Genomic DNA, 18,957 nt, shown 5'->3' with positions numbered 1-18,957 from the left:
CCCAACATATTTTTGTTTCTGCTTTACAATCTCAGTATTTAAGTATTTTAATATTGATTTGAGAGTATGCCTGCAGGGCAAGATGTGACCTTTGGAGTTTAAAGCCAGTGGGTAAAGTGTCCAACCAGTTTAGTTCATGTAACATTCAGTTTCCATCACACTGCACAGGTTCCAAAGTTCTCTACAAATTCCTATTGTGTGTTTGCAACAATGCAACATTCAGGTACTTAAGAGACACACCATCCCTCTTCATAAAAATAAGTAATTATTCGATTCTCTTGTCATTCATTCACTTAAACATAAACTTAAATACTCAGTTCTCTAAGTACAAGAATTACAGCAAAATGCAATTCCAAACACTTGGGTATATGACAAAGTTTTTTTTTTTTTTTTTTTTTGAGTAGTATTTAGGGACCTGTAGATTTCAGTGCAATAGAATATCCTTACGAGCAGCATCAGAAAGCAATGCTACAGATGATGATGCAAGCATCTCTTTATATATCAAACTTACTAAGGTTAAAAAATAGATCTAACAATCCACTGTAAAAAGCCTAAAATTCCAGACAAACTTTTCAGAGCTTAAAGGAAAAAAAAAAAAAAGGTTTCCTATTCAGAAGCTATACCAAATTGTAACTCTATAAGTATGATTTGGAAATCAAACTTGACTGGATACAACCCCAAGAAACTTGATCTAACTTTTATGTTGGCTCTGCTTTCAGCAAGGAACTGGATCTCCAAAGGTCTTTTCTAGCCTAAATTATCCTGTGATTCTGCAAATGAAGAAGTTTTGCAAGCCACAGTAGTCTGATTTCCCTGCAGAGCCTCAAGCCTCATGGTTGGATGCTCCAGTCCCGGCACAGCAGGAGGTGGAATTGTCCTGCAGGCTCCTTCCTTGGCAGGCTGTCCTGCACCTACAAGGACCACGCACAAACTGGAGCCTTTTGAAAGGTCACTAATGGGGTCTCTCTCCTTGACCTGCTTTCATGAACCTTGAATATGTTTAATACCTTCATAAGCACTGTCTTGATAACTCTTGTCAAAAACGGCCCAACATTTTCCAAAGATACTAATGAGGTCAAGACAGACGAACAGACAGGCAGCCCAACCACGTACACTTCATTTCCTAAGGGAATGTTTTGGGGAAAAGAAGGATCCCCACTCTCTAAATGATGAGTGTTTGAAAATTATATGACTTCTCTTGTTCTGACCAAAATTAAAAAAGACTGCTCTGAAATGCAAAGGAGTAAAACAAGATCCTATTTATACACTGCTGTACCTACACTTCACTTTTACTGAAACAGAATCACTATTTCAGCAAAGCATTTTCTGCAATAACAACAGCAGAAGGGGTTTCCCCTGCCACATGACTGGATGTGAGGAGCCCTCAAGAAAAGAGGGCAGTGGGCCAAGCAAGGTATTCTTTATTCCAGCCATCATTCTTCCCTCCTGCAGGTGGGTAAAGTCCCCGTGTGCCCTCCTGGACCCAACCCTGTCCCTACAAGGCTAACAAAGCCTTGACCTGAAAGAAAAGCTTGGGCTAAGTCTTTCATGAGAAAGACTTCCATCATTCAGAAAGGGAAAAACCAGAAGGAGCAGCACTTTTCTCATCCTTTCCCTCATTCCATCTCTTTCTGCCCAGCACAAACAGTTTGAAACAAGCAAGTGACCTCACCTTTTGCTGCCCAACCCTGTCAGCACAATTCTTTACTACCTCATGGAAGAGCAATGACATCAGAAACAGTAGGGTCAGTACAAAAGACTACTGGGTACAAATGGCTCTAAGCTTTGCCATCATTTTTTACATCCACTTCTCCCGTCAGTTCAGGATTAGAGTGTGCCACGGGCCTAGGGCAATAACATAGTCCAAACCTGACCTGATTCCTTTGTGCTATCTTTTGTCCTTTCTTCCAGCGGAGAATGGGCTTGAGAGGAGGTAGTTCCTTGTCCTCTTTACCTCTTCTACCACATGTTCCCCAAGACTGTAGGCAGCTTCAAATACAATTGGAGATATGACATCTTTGACTCTTTTCTGTAAAAGAAAGTGGACAGAGATATTACCTTCACATACAAACAAGCAGATTTTTATACACAACAATTATACACACAATTTAAGCGGAACTTATATTCAACACTGCAGACATGAAGCAGATTTCTCTGTTCCCCTTGGTCTGCTCAGTGACAAACAGGAAAAAAGCACATTATACCAAAACAAGAAAGACCAAAACAAAGCCAACAAAAAATGAGTTACTCTTTTGGTACTCTTGGTTCCACTGAAGTCATTGGCACATTTGCCACACCTGCAAACCAAGTGTTTTTCAATAAAACCAAAACATTTTCTAAAAATATATATAAATTAGGACGTATTTCCTTTAGTACTGCAAAATTTGGAAGCAAACAGTAAGTCTTCTCTGGGGTTTCTAAATCCTCAACTTTGAAGTCACCTCTACTGTGCTCCACACATTTAAAAAAAATGAAACCGTCTGGCCTTGTTTTTTGTGTTTTTCCTTTGTTTTTTGTCATGCTCCCCACAGTATTAATGAAATTATTGAATGGTTAAATGTAGCTATAAAAATTAAGGCCACAGACATGCAGGAGCAAGAAAAGCCATCTTCCAGTATGTTTCTGAAAGGAAAACTCATAGCTTTCTCCCACCCTCAGAGCAGTAACATTTGCAGGAAATATGGAAGAAAGTTTTTCAGTTTCTTTTAATCACTGTGTTCTAGGCTTCACACCAGAAGTACTATAAATGGTGCCACATTATTTGTCTGATAGGATAAAAGAACAAAGTGCTCATTGTGCTCTGTTCAGTCTTGACTTCCAAAATCCAATTTACCAGGAAATAGAACTGGCAGACATCCTACCTTTCCATGGGCAAACATCCCTCTTAAATTTCAGCTACTTAAAAGACTGTGTGTAAATTCAATGCGGATTGAGGCGATAAATACCATAAGTAAGGACGACAAATCTTCAAATGGGCCAACTCTCAACTTCACCTTGAATCCCTCAAAGGGATGAGACAACATCTTCAGCCTCTACCACTCCTACTCCCTTGGGTAGGAGTTGTGCCATTGAGAGATTAAAAATAGCAATGCTAAAATTCACAGAAGCTACTAGTTTGCTCTCACAGAGAATCATGTGTAATAACTTCAGTGAGGATTGTATCAGCATACGAGAAGACTACGCATACACAGAAACAAGACCATAAAAAGCATACCACGAGGCAGCAGTGAAACACAACAATTTATCAGGCAAATCACCACCTAATCCAACCCTATGCAGCCAACTGTGTCAACACAGAGCAATTAAAACTGTAGGCCATGAGTCAAATTAAAATCCACCTATAGCTTTTTAGCTCTGGTACTGCAGTATGGCAAGAGTAAATGCTTAATGACTTTTATGTGTTTTAATATGATCTTGCAGGGTTCAGTCCAATGCCCTTTGAAGTCAAAAGACAAGTTTCCCATTTACTTCAATGAATGTTGGAGTGTGCCCATATTGTTCACTGGTGTCTCTTTCTGTTTCATTTTAGTGGTGAAATTGTGACTTCCAGCAACTAGATTAATTACATGTGTGGATATTCCTCCACCACAGCCCTGGGGAAATGTATTTCACATACCCACTTGTCTTTAATTAAGGATGAAAGTATGAATCCTACCCGGTTATTAATTTTGCCACATGTTCAGTCCCTTCTGCTCACAATCTTAAAACACGAAGACAACATTATGTGGGGTTTTTTCCTAAGACAGACACAAGACAGTTCTCTCTCTCAGGTATACCACAGACTGTCTGGGAAGCGAGTGTGTAATGAAAATACTGAATATTTGCCCAAAATCAATCTGGAGAAGCATTATTTTAAGTTGGAAATACACCCACTTTCTTTCTCAGACAGTCTACCTGCTTCCAGTAATTAGATCATGTACTGGTGACACTGCACATGGATCACCTTTAAGTATTCCTGAAGTATTCCTGATTTCTAAAAGTTGAAAGATGCAATGACAATCAGGTTTGAGACAGACTAAAAAATTCTTCAAATCAAGGAAAGTATTTGTTGTATTTTCTCTCAGTTACATGGCCCAACTGAAGCAGACTTTCCAAGAGGAATGGTTTCTACAAGCAGCTTTTATATGTATTCACCTTTCCTCACTATGCTGAGGAAGTGTCAAATGTTAAAGACACTTCTGAATTGTGAAAAAGCATCCCTGGCAAGTCACAGCACATGGACAGCACAGCTCTGTTAGCTGGAAAAGATGTCTGGAGGACATCAAAACAAGCGTAATACTTGAGGAGTTCACATTATCAACAGAAACAACCCTACAACAAGTGTTCAGTGAGTAATAATAATAAATAACATGTATAGCCTGGATGTCACTAAACTGGTATATGTTTTTGCTGTGCCTGAATTAGACCAGGGACCTAAAGGTAAGGCACGTTTCCCCATCAGCTACACCATGTAGTTTGCCTGTTCTAAAAGCCACTTCTCTAGGGTGGTTTTGTTTGTTTTATTTTTTCCCCTTTTCTCTTTTCTGACCAGATTTCATCCTAGACATAAGAAACTTTTGCAATAAGGCTTTGCAGATATCAATACGCTTCAGTCCCAGCACATCGTCCTTCCACCAGCAAACTCCCTGCAGAGGAAACAGCCCTTGCCAGACGTATTCCTTTGTCTGGATCTTTCTATCTTTTCCTCTGAGGCACGTTGCATGACTACTCTGAGTTGATGAAAAAGTTGTTTTGGTACAAACAAGCCTTTTTTTTTTTTTTTAAATCAAGGTGCTCTCCCTCACTATTATCAAGTGATGACAAAGAACTCCAAGTCCAAAAACAGCACACTTAAAAGCATCAAAGAAAGCAGTAAGTTGCTTAGAGGTGTTTCAAAAGACTCCTGAAAGCTCACCCTAACAAAGAGCTGGCTTGCCATCTACTCTCCTAGAACAATCACCCCAAATAAATACACTTATTTTTTTTAATGCTGTGGTAGAAGCTGGGCACAGCAACATACATTTTCCTTTTTTTTTTTTGTCTGGCTTCGCAGGAGAGAAAAAAAGCGAGTAAGCAAGCACTGCCAGATTCATGACTGCATTTCTGTTTGGCTTCTGTACCTATGGGGTCCTAAAAACCTGAAAAAGAATCACAGAGCACTGATCAAATGTCATAGCTGTGATTCTGAACAGCATTTCAATTCCCTCTCTACGATGGAGCGTGATGATTTTAGGAAATTGTTTTCTGCCTTTTTTTTTTTTCAGTAGGCACAGCTTAAGGCACACCGTAACAACATAACACACACTGCAGACCTCACAGAGGCATACCCTGCCTGTCAGGCAGACACTGTCTTCTCCAACACTAATTTTGTGCTACCAAAAGCCCACACACATCAGAAACTTAGGAAAATTTGGATGAAACAGGACAGGTTTTATTATAGGGATAGGATTTGCTCTGCTCATGGTGTGAGCAGTTGCCAGAGAGGACTGTATACCATTTCAGCTTCTTTCGGCTCAATGCCACAGTACAGTCAGGGGACTGTACATGAGCCCAATAAATCATCACGTCTAATCCCCTTTCTTCTACAAGGTGAAAGTCTCCAGCAGGGACTCTGAAGAGTGCCAAATTCCATTTTTAATTATGGCCAATGGGCTGAGAAATAAATTGAGATGTAAATATTCTCTACAATCCACAGCAAGAGTCCTGCAGGAATAAAGGAGGAAAATGTGGCCCTTTAATAGCAAACAAACCATTAAGTGAGTATGAAGTCATTTTCAATAGCATTGAATGAGGAATACATATTGTCATTAGCGATGACTTCTATCGTTGCCCCTTGCTTCTTATCCTTGTTCACATCTTTTGAGTGTTCTCTTGTTATTCTCTTTGGGAAAGTTATCTGCTCTGTCAGGCCTTTTTTTCTACTCTCTGGCTTGATCCTGAGGGCATCAACCCATGCAAAATTTCAGAGCTTTCAGTGAATTCAGACAGCTTTCAGTACTTCTGAGAATTAAGCTTTGTTTTAGCTTGATGACTAAGAATGAATTTGAGAACCTGGCTTTTAAAAACATTTAACTTGAAACTTCTAGTCTAAACATATTTATTTCAAGATTTAAACAAGCACTAATAATAGACTATAAGCATTTTTTACCAGGCCTAAAACACAAAAAATATATTTGACAATCCTAGTTTAATAGATACACATTAATGCTGTAAAACATATAAAGCCATGGTGCTAATGCTAATCCGGCATAACACTTTAGTCAGCTTGCAGGTCACTACCAACGTATGTCCTCAGCTCGGTGCCAAGGGATAAATAGTTCCCTGCTCAGTGGTTTTCAGAAATGACTCAAACCTCCACCAGCCTTCAGAGCCAAAGCCAACTACTTCGACAATTTATCATGTTTATTAAGACCTGCAGCCGATATTTCATATATTATGGCTCATGAATTAATAAGGATTACAGTGTACGACTTTAAAATGAATTAATTTCTCCTATTATCTCAGCCTCGCTCCCTGAACTGTAAGTCATTCAGGATAAAAGACTTTGGTGCATTCAATTCAGTACAAACAGGGAGACAAACTTGCATTCATTTCAGACAAATGAATGCATAGGTCTCGTTCCCGTACCTGAAAATGAGCGAGAAGCAACTTAACTTGTTTGCCCTGTTCTTTGCAACACTTAACCGCAAATCTAAACTACAGACAAGCTTAGACCCTTCACGGCACCAATTCCTAACACATGGTGCAAGTTACTACTTTCAGCCTCCTACTAATCCTATGCAACAGAAAAAAACACCTCCATCCCCAGGAGAGCCTTCCTCTCCCTCTCATCTGTATTTACTTTGATCAAGACATTCTAAGGCTTGAAATGATTTTTTTCAGATTGGTGTGATTTTAGCATTTGTATCTCCCCACTTCAAGAGCAGACAAAACACAGTCATGCCAAAGTCATCTAGAAGAGTTTCCATTCTGCACATACATATAAACATGCACACACATTTTAGACAGTCCTGTAGTCAAACAGGAAAAAATACAACTGCTAAGTCCGTTCCAGTGGGGAGACAAAACTGGAAGATTATTTGGTTGGTAAAAGCTCATTTAAAACATTATTGGTGAATTTTTGTCAAATTAATAGCATATGAAAGCAATCAGAGGCCTAGCGTTTCAATAATCTGTGCTTCTGTTTCTTTTAAGATCTTGTGACAGCTACAATTCAACAAGTAGGCAAACAGTCTTTGTTGCTAAACTTCAAACATTACAAGGCTTCTGGAGAATCCTAAAGTTTAGAGAAGCAAAAAAGAGCAAAGGACTTGCAGGGTGTTGCTACTCCGGCATTATTTACTGTTTGAAAGGAATGGGAGTGCTTCCTTTGTCCTCATCCCAATGTGTTCATCTGGCAAACAACTGTTTCCATCAGGTCAGCAACCCTCGCTTCAAACACTGATAATGGGAAAGATGCTGTAGTGGAGAAAATAGCAGACCTTGAGGGAATGGGGTCCCTAAACAAACACCAGGGGCCCAGAGCCTGCGTGCATTGGAGGGACACCGTGAGACGGTGAGGGAAGGGCTGGAGTCCCAACCCCCGCTGGGTAGAAGCTCACTCTGAGTTAATTAAGTGCTCCTCATCCCTGTGTGTCTGGCTTCCTGCTATCAGCTGGGGAGTGATAAAGCTATTACCGACGTCAGCATGCGAGAAAGTGCAATCAGTGGCCTCAATACTCCATGTCAGAGGTTACAGAGGCTTACAATAATATATTACTGATGATCTTTCACAGTAATCAGTGACAGAAGTCATCACAAGCAACCCAAGCACAATGTAACTCATTACTGAGCTCAGACCTTGATTTTCCAGCTCAATACTATAAAACACATTATGACAATATGGTTTTACAGTTTTGGTGTTGTTTCTTTTTCCCCACACCCTAAGCATACAGTTTAATGTTGTGTCTTTCATTGTGTCTAACAGTACCAGGGTGGGGTTCTTTTGTCTTTTGTTTTCCAAATCACCCATTTCTTTCTCTCTTTTTAGGTTCAACTCTTGATCTTTCTTTTCTAATTTTATTCTATTAATATGGAAACAGAGTAAAGGAGAAAACAGCTCAGACACCCAGCTTTTTTGCCTCGTACCAGGCTGGCCACAGCTATCCCTTTAACATAAAAGCGGCTACCTGCAATATCAACAGCACTGAAATATAAGCAATTAGAAAAAATGCTGAGAGCTGATGAGTTCATTGCTCACCTAAGTTCAGGTCTTCATTTCACAAAGAGAATCCAAGAAGGAATAACGGGGGAAGCAATTAAAATATTATTTACTCTTTCTTAAAGCATATAATTTCAGTAGTGAAATACATACGAATTGAGACAATAATTAATCCAGACTCCTCCTGCACATATGTAACCCTATTGTATACTTGTCTTTTCCACTGATTTACCCAACGTTTCAATTCTGCTGATAGGACATTTTATCAAAACCAGCCTTAAAGAGATTTCTTTAACACTGTCTTAAAACACACGGAGTCCAGAATTTGAATTAATCCAACTACATGTTTCTCTTATACAGCATGTCCCTCCAACACTGAGGAAAGGCTAAAACGGACAGAGGTCTCCGTATGAAACTGCTTGAGAAGTTCAAGAGCCTTGGCTCCCTGGGCCATAAATACGGTACAATTCTGCTAAAATTGGGATGTCCATAGCTTGTTCACTTTCTTACTGTATACATCTGGTTAGAGGTAAAACCAGCTGAGTGTATGTCATCCAACAAATTTTCAGTGCAAAATCTAACATGCAAACTGTCCTCAGAGACAAGGACTGTGGTTGAGAACTCACCCTCCCAGCTGATTCCCAAAACCACAGCTCACAGAGATTATGAACCCTTCTTGCTGGTCCTGCACCCCTTTCACTGAGGGCAGCAGCTCAGACTGAATGCACGGAGCAGTCCCACGGGTGATGGCTGCTGGCTGGGGGATGCTCCAAGGCACTATGTGCTTCAGCCTTTCCCTGAGCTCAACCTGCCACGTATAAACTGGTCTGTGAGAAAAAGCAGCCACCTCTTTCTCATTCTCTCACTCTCCAGATGGATTTTCTCCCTTGATTGTTGAAAGAAAGGGCAGAAGCACCTTTAATCCCAAGAGGGAATGGGTAAGTAATCAAAAGGTTCCTCCTAAAGCTCTGTAGAGGACACAGGAGCAAAGGGAGGACGAGGACATAGGACACACTCCTCAGCGTTTCCCACTGACCACCCCACAATGTGGCAGACTCTCAATGCCTGTTCCCATTTGTAGGTACCTACACTTACTCAAAGGGAGAAAGCTCTAACATTGTTTTATGCAAACTGAGAGAAGATCCATACACTTTCTTGGATCTGGGTCTTAGGGTGCACTTTATCTCACACTCTCATACAATACATCTCTCATATCTAGTAAGTCACTGGGAGATACCTTATTATGAGTAGATCAAACATCTATGGGCTGAACTGAACTAGAACTGAAGCAGATTTGTTTGAGAAAAGCATGGGTCTGTACCACCTGGCAAAGGTCCCCTTGGTTCTAAGCCTGGTATCTCCAATAGTCTAGGTGGCTGCATTTCTGCTAGAAGTTCAGAGAGTCGGGGCAGAAAACTGAAAATCTGGATGACTACAGAACATCACAATAGCGATGGAACAAATATTTTAATATTAATAGCGATGGAACAAATATTTTAATGAATGCTTCATTTAAAGTAGACTAGATTTGAAGGCCTGACACTATGCTGTTGAGATTCTTTCAACAACTGTTGTGTCGAAAAGCATCAACAAAGGTTTATAGAACACATAAGGGACACAGAAACGTTCTACTTAAGTCCAGTTTCCTACACGAAACAACTAAAAGACTAGATTAGTAGCATTGTGTCAGGATTGAACGAAAGAAGAATCATCTTCAGCAAAAGAAGAGATGAAAGAAGGTTATCATCAACATTTTTACTGACAGCATTTTAATTCAGATGAAAGAGATGACAGAAATGGTCCTTAAAGTCTTGCAAAGAAAGCAATACACTACTCACCCTGCCTGCCTGCATCAGAGAAACAGGCTGCATGCATAAGAAGTATGGTGCTAATTTACTTTCTTTTGACATACTATTGAGAGGAGAACAATTTAGTTAAGAAATCTGGAGGTATTTATGCACAAAATATGAGTCTATCTTTCAGTCATAGGATAATGGATAGCTCCATGATAGGGTCCTGGGAGGAAATATGATCAACGTCTATTCTTCCACTATTAAATGAAAGAGGCAATATTATTAGTCTAGTCGTCTTGAGAGCAGAATTTCAAATCAATATGGGCAAAAGGAAAAAGTGCTCTGATTGTCTATGTTGTTTAAAAATGTAAACAACACTCCTCTGAAGTCTAGAGCAGGAGACTTCCAGGAACTTAACACAGTGTTTTCAAAACCCTAAGAAAATGGCCTGCTGCTAATATAGTTTATGTGCGTGCATGCACACACACATGCATATACTTGTACAGTATGCACGAGCACAGGTGTTTTTACATGCACACATATATTATATATACACATATATATAGCCATATCTATTTATCTATACATTATATATAAGACTGATTACTCCAATGACCTTGCACAATTTCTGGTCTTATTTTTCACACAGACATACAAAATCAGCTACAGAAGATTTGTTTCTGATAGTTATGACAACTCTTACATTGCTCTCCCTCATGGAGTTATCATGCATTAAAACAAGCTCCAAAGCAAACAAACAAAAAAGCCCACACCACAAACATGAAACAGAATTTCCTCTAAACCATTTTAAAATATTTTGGCTCATATTTCAAACCTGGATCTTGAGCATATCATTACACAAGACTGTTTTATGTAGTATTGTTATTTCAGCTTTTAATACAATGAATCTATAATAAGCGTGCAATTACAACTGAAAGTTGTTCAAAACCAAAAAACTCTGACATTGATTCATTTTCACCTGGGGCTATTTCTCCTATGAATTGTCAAACAAATCTCTATATTTAAGTGCTTTCATTCTGATGAACCCAGAATATTTCATCTAAAAACAAAATTAAACTTCAAAAAAAAAAAAGCAAGAAACTGATGAGAACATGAGAACATTCCAGGCCAATCAGATTAGCAAAAATGCTAGCAACTTGCTTAATTACTGTTATGGTGCTTGCATGTGTTTGCATATGCATAAACATGTAAACAGAAATGAAAAAGAAAGCATTCAGTCTCATACTGCATCTTGACATCATTAATAAATTCATGCTTTTAAATTAAACTAAGAAGTGAATTTGATTATTTCAATGCTTCTGTTTGTTTTACTAACGTGAATATTTAAACATGTAATAGAACTCAATAGGAAAGTTAATCACACATAACTACATGCACTGCTCCAACTACATGAAAACATATGACAGAAACACTGTGAAAAACAGACAAAACTCCTTAAAGTCTCTAGGTGGGCTTCTGAAAACGGGATCCACAGTCTGAGCTCTTTACTCCCATGTTACAGCCTCAGCATGTACACAAGAGCAGTGATATCTGAAGAGGGTGAGGGAACCTTATTGTACTGGAAACAATGAAATCTCCAAGGATGAGAAATCCCCATTCACTGTTCTGTAACTTAACCTAATTATCCCAATTATTAATTACTAGGAACTCTTATTATTAACCAAGTAATGTTGATGGGAAGAGTTGAACAAAACTTATCCATTACGTGGCACAAGCATTACAGAAGACTCCAAGGCTGCTTCGTTAGCTCCCAGCTCTCCCATCCTGCACACACCAAAGTCTCAGCACACTGATGACCACCTCAGAAACACCTTGCCCCTGTGCCATCTCACAGAATGGTTTGGGTTGGAAGGGACCTTAAAGACCATCCAGTTCCAACCCCCCTGCCATGGGCAGGGACACCTTCCACCAGACCAGGTTGCCCAAAGCCCCATCCAGCCTGGCCTTGAACACCGCCAGGGGTCAAGCACCCACAATTAATCCCTACTTTCTTACTAGTTCCTCTTCTCCCACTCCCCTCTGATCATTCAAACACCACTCTCACACCCTCTCTCTGTAGGGTCCCGGACCATCAACGAAGAGGCAGATCCAGCAGCCTCCCACCCAGCCACCACATTCGTGGATATGATCAGCTGCCTGGGCCTGAGGATGCCGCGCAACCACAAAGGGCGATTGTTGAAACCCATGGACAGGAGCTGGGATGAACGAGACTTTCTCAGGGGAACCGAGGAAAAACAAAAACTTTCCCTCTGAGTTCCGCTGGCTTTAAAAGTAAACAAGGCCGATGTTTCCACAAATAAGCGCTAATTGTACAGTTCCCCAGATCAAAGCTGAGAGCTCTGCTCTGAAGCTGGAGGTGCATTCACGGGAAATGGAAAAAACAGCCCTCTACAGCTGCAGTACTGTGTTTACCGTAATAAGGTTTTAACCAAGATGATTAAGTTTATGTATTGCCACTTCACACATCTGCAGCTGGCATTTGACTGCTTTTGATTATTTTACACGTTACCTGCTGAGACGAGTTCTGTCAGAGACACTTCCTCAAGGCCCTGTCGCTCACCTCCACAAGATGGGGCAACAGAAACTTATGGCATATGCAGAAGGCTACCGTAGATGATATGTAACAAAGGTAGAGTAATAACTGGAACATACTGTAGTGTGAGGCAAAGGAAGAGATGTCAGCAGGCTGAGAAAGGCCTGAGTCAGCCCCTGCCCAACCGCAGGCAATGCCAGCTGAACACACAGATTCATGGGGAGAGGGCTGAAAGATTATGAACCACTGAGAGAAATAAGTACCAGAGTCAGAGGTAGAAGGGTTTGGTAGGCTTGGGGATGGCTTTTTTGGGGTTTGTTTTCAGAAAGAGTAAATAACAAAAAGACAAGGTTATCTGCACTAGATATTATCTCGTATTATAAACCCGTAAAGTAAGCTTGGTCTGTCCAGTTCATTCTCATGTGAAACAGCTTCCTCTTACCTAACAGAAGCAAAGCCAGCAAATCTCACACCAAGAGCTGATTTGTTGCGTTCAGCCCATCAGGCTCAGTCACAGACCTGCACACAAATGCCAGAATGGAGAGAGGCTGAAATTTCTTTATAAGACAAAAAAAGCACAATTCCAAAGGCAGCAACGTTGTCTAACTTTCCAACACCTTCATCTGTGAACCGCTCACAGTACACCTCAAAGCATGTACTGGTGGTAGCAGCCAGCACCCAAGGAGCAGAAATAACTTGTGCTATATTTCAGCAACAATCAAACTGTTGGAGGCTTGGTGGTTTGCACATCACGAGCCAACGAAGGTACTGCTTCATCCCTTCATTTCCAGCGCCAAAGGGAAGGAGAGCTCTCCAAAGCCCTCCAGTTTGGGAATATTAGCACGGCATTGCTGCCCTTCAGTAACTCTGCTTTCAAAAGGTCACATGCTCAGTAGCACTGGACTCAGAAGCAGCCTTGTACACAGCACCAGCAGCACAAAAATAAACTTGCCATAGCTATGAAACTAGTTAAAAGCTGAGGTTTCATTTTAAGGAGTGAAGCCTTCCTTTAATTTTCTTACTGCGTGAACTTTTGGAACATATTTTTCCAGGGTTTAATCATTCCAAATTGGCTGGGACACAGGGCTGAAGTAAGAGCAGATCAGAGAACAGTAAGCATGTCAGGGGAAAAAACATCAGATAGCTCAAGGAGCAACTGCAGAGGCCAGGGAGCACTTGGAGAGAGCTGCAAGTGCATCAGAAGTGTGACACAGAGCATGGGAAAAGACAAAGGGAAGGGGAGAGGGATAAGAGAAGGAAACCAAAGCCACTGACCAGGATGGCACAGCTTTCTGACCATACAAGCAGCACATACCAAGTCCTGAAAGTCACCGACAGCAACCTCTGTAAGTTTAGTAATAGCTAAAGAACAAAGAAGAAAATGTGAAAGTATCTGTGTAGGAAGCTTCAGTGGTCTGATTCAAGACAGTCTTTCATGAAACAGTCACAGGTCAGAAACGTGCAGACTCATTGTACAGCCTGCTCAAGCACCAACTCATTTTGCATGGTTGTGCCTAGACTTGGACCAGCACCATGGAATAGGTACAGACCTATGCTGTAAACATGTAGAATATATACCCACTGGCACCAGCAGGTCATGTTTATCTTAATTTGTACTTTACTTGTTAAGAAATTATATTTTATCCTAGACAAACTACATCTTCTTTTTTTTTTTTTTTTTTTTTTTTAAGTCCTACTGGCTATGGGATTTTGTCCATATTTCTGCTTTAGTACTGCTTCAGAAATCCTGTACACAGAAACCGATATTGCTCTGCTATAATTTGTCCCTATTTTATCAACAGGAAATTCTTAAAAACAAACACTGTGATGCTAATGATGCTCCTTGAAATTCTCCTTTTTGTAAAAATAAATGATCCCAAGAGGCAGTAATAGACTGCATCATTTAGTCTGCCTACTTGTGTATGCCAGACATTACATTTCATTTGTTAACCCTCCACTGCATGAAATCATTTGTTTAGCTACAGCACATTTTCCAGAAATGCATATAGTTGGATCCTATAGTAATCCCTATTGAACTTAAACAGCTGAGGGTCTGGCTTCCATAAATGCATGTGGCATCACCTTTCAGTCACAGGTTTTTTTCACGTTTTTCTGCTAGACTAGAGAGCCCTTTACTGTGCACCTTCTTAGGTGTCTCTTGGCCTTCATTAAAATAAATGCTGTGACCAGCTCAAAGGGAAGGCCTTGCTTAGAAATCTGATGCCTGAATGCCTTCTTATGTTGCTTACAACCTTTCCTAAATGGAAAGCATCGTATCAGTGATTGCAAAACACGTCTAGCAGTTAGCCTGAGCAACAGTCCATACTCATGAAGAATCACTCCAAGGTACCGTTCTCTCTGCTTATATACCCAAAGAACTCATTACTCCTTTCTGCCAATTATCCTGCTGAGAAGTCATCTTAAATTACTGGTCTGCTCTGACCCTGAAATCATTGTCAGAGACCCTGCCTTCCAGGAGACGAGCCCCTTCCCCTCGGTAGGTGGGACCCACATTCTTCATTCTTGGATATATGACCTCACACTTCGCTCTGCTGGCATACATTTTGCTCAGCTGGCTCAGTTTAGCAGCTGATCCAAAACACTTTACAAAGAATTCCCCGTTCTCCCTTTTAGCCAACTATTTTTGTGTTATGTGCAAAGTCTAGAAATCATTTTGTATTATTTTCAGATCCTTAATGACTATACTGATATTGAGCTTTCTATCGAGCCCTGAAGAATGTCAGTAGAAACAACCCCACTTACCCCTACACTGACATCTCCTTTTTAGGTCAGTCTTCTGTCCAACTAACTTTTATATACACATCTTGTACTTTTTTTTGAAAAAATAATTGTGGCTAAAACACTAAGAAAAATTGCAAGTCCCTGAACACATACTACACGTTCACCAAGCAACTTCGTTATTATTTTTAGAACTGCGTTTTTTCCTTTAAAATTTTTGGCCAATCACACAATATTTTGTTATTTCCATCATATTGCTTGTATGGTGATGTCTATCTGTAGCCCCTGAGATCAGCTTTCCTATCCTTTTTTGGTATACTGACACTTCAGCACCCTTAATGCTTGCTGGAAACTCCCTTGCATTGCAAGAATTAGCAAAAGTTAACAATATGGAGCCAGAGAGCTCTTCGGCCAGTCTTTGGGATTCTTGAGTCTCCAGACCATTTTAATGTGTTTTTTCTGGTAAACGTTATTTGACTCTGTCCATATTTACAAATGCATTAAAAGCAGAGCATAATCTAATGAAATAAATGCACTGTTCTCCTCCTTTCAAAATGCTTAAGTATTTAACAAAACACTTCTGTCTTCTGTGTATGAACAGTTTTATTACCACCATCAAATAATGGGCCAACACTATGGCTAATATTTATTTCATTCATGCATCACAACTTTATTCTGAAGAGGCTACAATCACAGAGGAAGAGTCTTCCACATAAATTCTGAGAGTAAACAGTACAGCTGCTGTCCCACAAGTACTGATACCCCCATTATGGATCCCATGGAATAGCCATGCAATATTTCAGAAATGCTTTATCTTCGAGAGCAACATCAGAACTGACGTGAATGAGAAACCTCTAAAAATGCAATGCCCTTTTCCTTTGCTCTGTAAAGATAAATGCAAGTGGTTGAACTACTCTCTGTTTCCCTACCATCCAGATTGATTTCAAATGTGATAGCTTAACATCTCCATAATCTGAAAGGATGAAAAAAGCCACAAATAAGAGCATGAAGACAAATTATACCCTAGACTTACTGCAATAGTACAGCTCAATAGAAACAAAGATTTATTTATTTTTAAACTAAGAATGGAAAACCACCCTTTAAAAAGCAACCATGCAACACAGTAGGTGTTTAAACCTAGATGACAAATGATTTACAACCGCCCACAGGTGATCTGACTCCTTTTTAAAAGACCTCAGGCAGGCAGGGAAGAATAAAATGAGACATCACAAGCAACAGGATAAAAAGAAAAGGCTTATACTTAGCTTTGTCTATTCTGTTAAAAATAAAATGATTTTTAGGTTTTCTTTCTGTTTAGAGTAGGTGGAATTCTCTTTCCACAAAACCCTGTTTTTACCACTATCCATCGGTAAAGAAGAGACTTCTCTCAGCATCTGACATTTAAAAAGGAAACAAAAAGGGAAAAATAAAGATCATGTTACGGTAGTAGGTATCCACCTCCAGCAAGATTTCCAGCGCCTCTGAGAGGAAAACCCTTTCCGTTATGTAGAAATAGCCTCAATTGACTTTTCCACTCCTTTAACTGCCGGTCTGCAGCACATATAATCTCCAAGGTCTACCTTTAGAGCTGACCAAATTAACAACCACATCTTCTCCTTGGAAAAGGCATTTAAAATAAACAAAAACAAAATAAAAGCAAAATATATTACAAATTCTCCAGAGGACCGTAAATTAACAAGTGTTCAATTTCTCAGCTTACTGTAGATGGATGGAACATTTAACTAAACTCCAAATACTTGGGCAAGACAGATACACACAGTGCTGCTAAACCTTAATGCTTTAGGAAACAATAATCGACACATTGGTGGTATTCTGTGTATACTACACAAACCACAGTAAAGTTATCTACTTTGCAAATATGCCATTAAGAAGATTGAAGGTCTCCCACTTTATTTCCTTAGAAAATGTCAGTGGAATTTAAAATGAAAATTGGCTACCCAGGAGAGGCCACCACTGCCCTAGGATTCACAATAATAGTTACAAAAGTTTGTTAATCTCCTTCCTTGGAAACCCAAGGAAGGGAAAACAGTCCTTTTAAACAAAATCTGGATAACTTCATGTCAAAAGTTTCTATTGAAAAAAACAGGCAAAGAAGTGAAAACCTGGGCACCTAACCATCGAAACCACTGCCTCAGAGGTGAAGCCTAGGTGAACACCTGAACACTAAAGTCCCACAGCAGCTGTGCAGTCCTGAAGCATACCTGTGACGTGTCAAAACCAAAAGCTTACAGAATTTGGAAGTGGTATATTACACACCCTTCATGCCCATTCACCTTTAATACCTATTTTTAAAATGCTGGGTCAAAGAAAGCATTCTTATACTACCCAACTTGATGCATACAAATGTACTAACCCCCCTCAAATAATGACTCCTGTGCAACCAAGTTTGCATCCTGACATCTCTGGTTACAACCATAAAGGAGTACTCTCACACCCTAATTGCATACCAGCCACTAGCCAAAACGAGCTTTCTCTGAAAATCCCAGTCTAAATGGCACCTACAGGTTTACATTCTCTTTGGACCTCGTGGTACTGCAGCTTGACATGTAAATCAAGCGATGACCCTTTCAACTGGCCATGCACGTAATTACTATTTTGTTCTTACATGAACACAGGTGCAACTGGAGTGCTTACTTTTGAAAATCTGCCCTTGGTCCGATCATTTCCCTGCACTGAAAAACTCTGGGTAGTATCATGAGCTACCACCCAGCCTTCAGACAACGGCACAAGCTATAAAGGGCATATCAGTTCAACAGAGGCTCGGTTTTTTTTTCCATTTCATATAACTTTAACATATCCTGCTTTTCTTCACTGTATTTTACGCTATACCATAACATATTTGACATTTATTATAAAAACATCACACCTGAAAGATTCTGGAAGACCTCTACTTGACGATTTCACATTCAAACTTCAAGCTTAGCCCCATTAGGCCTGCTTTAAGTCTGCTTCCTAAACAGACATACAAAAATCTTACACACGATTAAAATTGACTTTTTTTTTTTTAATCCAGACGATGAAATATGGTTTGAATATAAGTTACCACTTACAAATTGCTTTGGGCAATCTCAACAGAGAATAAATGGCACATTAACAAACTCCCAAACATACGACAACCTGAAAATGCAGGCCTCTTGGAAAGGATGGAATGGGAACAGAATACCTTAGCCAGCAACACTGAAGGCTGGACATGCTTTCCAAATTATACCTAAAAAAAGTCTGTTCTACATCTGTTTGGAGCTGAGACTGAAGATGCAGTCAGAATGCCTGCTTATTATGAGCATTATGCACAAAGTCCTACTTCTGTGAACACAGCAGTAACATAACGCAAGAAAACAAACTGGTCCACCCCATAGTTCACAGCCCACACTTTTTCAGCTAAGGTCTTTCAAACCTCACTGGAAGGAAGGGAGCATAAGGGAGCCTTGAAGAGCTGTGCCATGGGAGGGAAAGCAGCACAGAGACTGCTGTGGGAAAGGCAGACAAATGACATTTTTGCTTTATAAAACTTCTGTGGCACCCCTTACTTAATGAAAGCACTTGGCCTTTGGTCAGCCTAAAGAACACCTCCGCAGCCATTTAAAACAGAGCTGTCAGGATGCGTTTATATACGAAGCACTCAGACAACACCGCCTATCTTTTAAACCAAAAAGGGAGACTCCGTGCACTCG

At 40.1% G+C, this 18,957-nt stretch overlaps 1 protein-coding gene across 1 annotated transcript in view; it reads right to left on the bottom strand.

Moving 5' to 3' along the window:
• The window catches only part of ITGA9 (integrin subunit alpha 9), a 216,746-nt gene that overhangs the window by 105,596 nt on the left and 92,193 nt on the right, over positions 1–18,957 (bottom strand). The window contains 2 exon segments of the mRNA XM_040547302.1: positions 1,875–1,960; positions 1,963–2,029. Of these exon segments, the coding sequence (XP_040403236.1) occupies positions 1,875–1,960; positions 1,963–2,029 (153 nt within the window).

This window comes from Cygnus olor, chromosome 2 (assembly GCF_009769625.2).
Source record: "Cygnus olor isolate bCygOlo1 chromosome 2, bCygOlo1.pri.v2, whole genome shotgun sequence".
Classification (NCBI taxonomy): domain Eukaryota; kingdom Metazoa; phylum Chordata; class Aves; order Anseriformes; family Anatidae; genus Cygnus; species Cygnus olor.
The sequence above is the reverse complement of the archived record's forward strand: the minus strand, read 5'-3'. Positions and strand labels throughout refer to the sequence as shown.